Here is a 4981-nt window from a genome sequence, read left to right on the forward strand (position 1 = left end):
AATTCCTTGTAAAGATAATGTTTGGGTAAAAAGTCTAAAATGCTCTTCTAATTAAAATACCTGACTAGCCACGTTTGCAATATTATATATGCATGTCAGTAAGGAGTTTCACCTTTCCCTGCACAGCTGTGTAGATCTTTGCTGTATTGCTGAGACTTGCATTTGTGCTGTGAAATGCTGTGCTATGGTCTGTTTGAATTGCAGGTTTGCCTAGAGCATGCCTTTCACCTCCTTTGTAATGGACTCGTAGATGAAGCTTACCAAAACCTGTCCCTGGCAGAAAGCTGGAGGTTTGGAGAACAAACTGTCATTCAGGATAGAGAAATGAAACTCATTCAGGCTTACAGGGGACTGTTGGACTACTATAAGTGGTCTAAGCAGAAGAACATCTTGTTAGAGCACGGTAAGTCTTATCGTATAGAGCTGTAAGCTTCAATTTGCTTGCCCATGCAGACACCATGGCTTGCAATGACACCTTTTTCTTTTCTAGAGTTCAGAATTGGACGGTAAATAACCCTGCATCAGAAATGGTGGTGCCAAAATGGCACATTCACCTGCACTTTTCTGAAGTGTCCTGAAATGCTGCTTGGAAGCATTTTCTCCACCCCACTGAATCCCATTTCTTATATCCAGCCAGCATCACCTAAAGTAACAATTGAAGGAATGTATTCACTTACAGCAGTGGCTTAATAGGTGCATAAGTGCTTGACTGCTGCTAGAATTTTGACTGCTAGGAAAAAGCCCCCAAAATTTGTGTTTGAATTTCAGTTTCTTAAAGAGATGCGGGTTGCTACTTGTGTGTGGCATCTCATTCTGCACGTACCTGCTGACTGTGCATTATCAGTTACACTGTACCTCTGCTGCTTTCTGTGAAAGCGCAGTATTGAATTTGGTTTATTGACCTTGTGCTGGTGGCATCTCATCACGCCCCATAAGTTGAAATGGAGTCATAATAAATTTGAATGAAGAACAGTGAACACTTCTTGATTCAGGACCGAGGAAACTGTGGTCTTTCTTCTTAAAACCTGACTGCCGTCCTTGCTTAGCAAAATGATGGTCATTGCTTGCACCAAATGATGATGCACTACTTCAAAATCCCCTTTGATAAGCAGAGCTAATAGTGGTGTTCTTTTGTGTTTTGGTAGATCAGGATGGATTTGAAGACTTGGCTGTTGAACAGGAAATGCACAGTTGCTTTCGGAATGCAGCAGTGAACTTAAAGGAGATTATTAAGATACCTGGAGTTTGGGATCAATTTGTAAAATGCTACGTGGATGTAAGGGCATGTTTTACAGATAGCTTCCTCTTGTGTTCCCCTGCTTAACTTTCATTAAGATGTGTGTGGGTGACAACAAATGTGTAATACATGTATCTCACTGGCTTTGATTTAGAGCGCAGTTTACTCCTAGTAGAACTGCTGAGCCTGTACAGTGTACAAAAAGGACTTTGTCTGTGCATTGCCAAGAAAAAGAAATAGCCAAACAGCTTGCATATCTTGTTTTCATGGTGCTAGGATAGAAAATATCTCCTTAGAATTTGTAATTAAGAAATAAAGTTAATCTTGAATTATCTTTGAAATTATTTACTCCTTGTAAATGTTGATAAGCACTGACTGCTCTGAGCACATCTTAGAAAATATTGCTCGGTGCTGCCAGGTTTTCTCACTGAGCTCTCGTTAAAGACATTGCTGCTTCAGTGTCTCTTTCCAGCAAGCAAGTGCTGGTAATTCTTTGACAATTAAGTAAGTGCTCAAGGAATTTTCTTCTGTAGCAGCTTCTATGTGTGAATCTTCATCTATGTGTGATGAGAGTAGCCAGTAAAATGAAAATACACTACTCATAGTCTTACCTCATATGCTGCACTCTTAAATCCAGGCTATGCTATTGAATAGTTCTGTCGCAGCCCAAAATGAGTTGTGAGAGTTTGATTGCTAATATGTGGTAAACTAACAACAGACTTAACTTCTCGTAGTTGTTGGAGTTCTATGGAGACCATAACGAAGCCCGCCAAATATTACATGAGTATGCCTACAACTCAAAGTTTCCTGCTAATCCCAATGCTCATGTTTACCTCTATCAGTTCCTGAAGAGGCAAGGTGAATCAAAGAAATCACTCTTATCTGCACTGAAGGTATGTATTTTATATTAGATGCAGTCCATGGCCATTCATATTGCATGCTGGTCTGAGAGTTTGGTTCAGTTGAATTCCTTGTAGTGTTATTTACCCTCTTGTATTCTTTGTGGGAAGCAGAGGTTTAGAGGGAAGTTAGTGGTAGGGATGCTAATGGTGGAGTGAACAGTATCCTTTGCTATCTCTAAATTCAAGTCTTTGTTTTGTCTTTAACTGATACATCATATAACTTCAAGTCAGTAAGCAAGCTCAGAGAGTGTGCTTACATGGTTCCAGAAGTCTGCATCAGCAGGCTTGTACATCACGTGCACTGATTTCTGTTACAGCTTGATCTTTACAATACTGAAGAAATTATCAAATACTTGCTCTTCCACATATTGCAATTAGTTTCTCTGCTTATGTTCACTGAGCTGTGCGTTTAAGCTAAAATAGAAGTCAACATCTGCTGATGTTGGCAGACAAGGCCTTCCTGTATTAAGCTTTTCTATAGTTGCTTTTAAATCCCTGCTTTCCTTGCCCCTGCTCATTGATCTTAGTAGCTTCTTGCAAACAACGTTTTGCACTCGTGTTTTGCCACTTGATGGCACCAAGGTGCTTTTGTTAGGGCAGAGCTTTTAAAAGAGCTTCATAAAATTTAGACTTTTAAACCATAGCATAAAAATCGTGGTATCTTGTATCACCTACAAGATAGTGACAAATCAAAGAACTGGTCTCTGATGCAATGCACAGAGCAGTAGACAGGGGAGGTAGAAGTGGCCTAGGAAGGAATTATTTTGCCTCCCAAAATGGGGACACTGGATCTGGATTTGGGCTGTTCCTTGAGAATGTTGTATTTGTCACATACAGTCATCAAGGTATTTCATCCATTGTGTCAGAGTAGGGTCACAGATGTGCAAAATGAACCTAGATACTCATTCTTTATATCAAGGCACTATGGTACCAGGTTGCTTGATTTTCCTCACTAGAACCCCTAAGAAGCCTGTGCTTCTCTTGACTGGGCAGGAGTCTGCAACAGTTTTCACATTAAAGCAATGCATCTGGGTTTTGTGTTTTATTTTTCAGAACTTGCATGATACTGTTCCTTCTCATGAACTGATGATAGATTTTCACCTCATGCTTCAAAAATCAAGTAAGTCTTCAAATATCTTTTGTTCTTTTACGTTAAGCTAGAATAATGTTCTGAAATTATTCTGCAGCCTCCTTTCTGCTTTTTGAAGTAGTTCTTTTTGTTAAAAACCAACCCAAACCCCAACTTCACAATCACAGGAATCTTTAAGTTAGATGTGTGAGCAGGCACTTACAAGCTTCTTTAAACAAATGCCTTTCTCATTTTAAAGGCTGATCAAAGCAAACTGTTGTAAGGCACAGCCAGGAGCTCAAAAATAGAATCACAGAATGGTTTGGGTTGGAAAAAGGATGTTAAGATCATCTAGCTCCAACCCCCGTGCCAGGGTCTCTGTTCCCTTTTTGGAGTCTCCAGTGTATTGATTCTTTATCTTCTGAAGGAATTGAGATGGATCTATGCTTTAGTTCATTGTTACTGATCAAAGAACAAACTCTTCCTCCTCTTTAAGGGAGTTTTATCTTCAAGCTGTTAGAAAAGTCTTCCCATTCGGAGACTGTTCTTTCCATGCTGATCAGTTGTAATCCAAGCTGTCTGCTTGCAACCTGGTATGTTTTAGCAGGTCAGTAGATTGGTCCTTGAATAAGGATTGCATACTCTTTCTCTGCTTTTCTTTGGGAGGGGAAAAACCAGCCTCCTGGCTAAAAACTCCCCTTTTCTGTTCACTCAGGACACATTTATTAACTTTGCATAGCTAATGAGGACAACCTGATATTTTTTTGGAAGAAGTTTAGACTGATAAACACAACTTTTCCCACCTTTACCTGTTGTGATACAGCTCAAGTGCTGTTCTAAGAACTCTGCTGATATGTAACTACTGCTGTGAAATGTCTGGGTTTTATCAGTCCCAGATCTGATCTTTGGCACCTCAGGATCTGAAGTGTTCCAGAGGCACTGCATTCCCTTCCCAGGGGAAGAACATGTTGACTGGAAGCACTGGGTGGGGAGCTTGGAAACAAGTGTTGTAAGTGAGGTAGTGTGGGATAAGTGAGCAGCCCTGTGTGTGCTTTGAGTCAGCAGGTTTTGAGCAGCATGGGAGTAGAGACAGTGTTTCTCATAGGAGTTCTGCTCATAACTGCTCTAGAGCCAGGAAGTATTCCTTATCTCTTGGAAGAGAGAGAAGGCAATGGGGGAAACCCTCAATGACAGGGACAGTAGCAGCATTTGGGGAGGCAGAATGGAAAGTCCTTTCACTTACAGCTGCCTTACAAGTTCAGCCTGATGTAAGTAACTCACTAATCAGCCTGATCTTTTTCCAGAGAAGAGGAAAAAACGTCGACTGGGGTTAGAAGTTATTTTTGCAGCCTTGGATTATGCTGGCTGGAAGGAGAATGTGAAAGCATGGAGCTGTTTGGCAAAGCAGCTGAAACAGCTTGTGATGTAAGTCTCTCTGATGCAACGTGCTAAAACCAATGTGTTAAGTCCCTGTGTTTGGGCAATTGACAAAGTGACACTGCAGCCTTTCTCTTGGTGCTGGTGAGGAGTCCTCTGCTCTGCCCTGAGTTCAGTGGCAGTGCTTTACTGCACTATGCTTTCATTGGGAGAAAGAAAAGAATTGGAAAGAAGAAATTACTGAGAATTCCAGATTTCCAGTATTATCATTGGCTGGAAACTTTTAGTTCAGGTTTGGGATTGTGTTTTTTACCAGGTTATGTGTTTATGCAGGAAGAGTTACTCAGAAATTTGGGTAGCATTTTCTGTCCATGACTAATCTTCCTCTTTTGGGGG

General features: G+C 40.8%; 1 protein-coding gene across 1 annotated transcript in view; it reads left to right on the forward strand.

Moving 5' to 3' along the window:
* The window catches only part of TAF1A (TATA box binding protein (TBP)-associated factor, RNA polymerase I, A, 48kDa), a 10064-nt gene that overhangs the window by 2331 nt on the left and 2752 nt on the right, over window positions 1-4981 (forward strand). Inside the window, exons 3-7 of the mRNA XM_010013680.1 lie at window positions 205-403; window positions 1146-1276; window positions 1972-2130; window positions 3193-3259; window positions 4513-4633. Of these exons, the coding sequence (XP_010011982.1) occupies window positions 205-403; window positions 1146-1276; window positions 1972-2130; window positions 3193-3259; window positions 4513-4633 (677 nt within the window). The remainder of the gene's footprint in view (window positions 1-204; window positions 404-1145; window positions 1277-1971; window positions 2131-3192; window positions 3260-4512; window positions 4634-4981) is intronic.

The sequence above is a fragment of the Nestor notabilis genome, unplaced genomic scaffold (genome assembly GCF_000696875.1).
Source record: "Nestor notabilis isolate BGI_N333 unplaced genomic scaffold, ASM69687v1 scaffold4284, whole genome shotgun sequence".
NCBI classification, from domain to species: Eukaryota; Metazoa; Chordata; class Aves; order Psittaciformes; family Psittacidae; genus Nestor; species Nestor notabilis.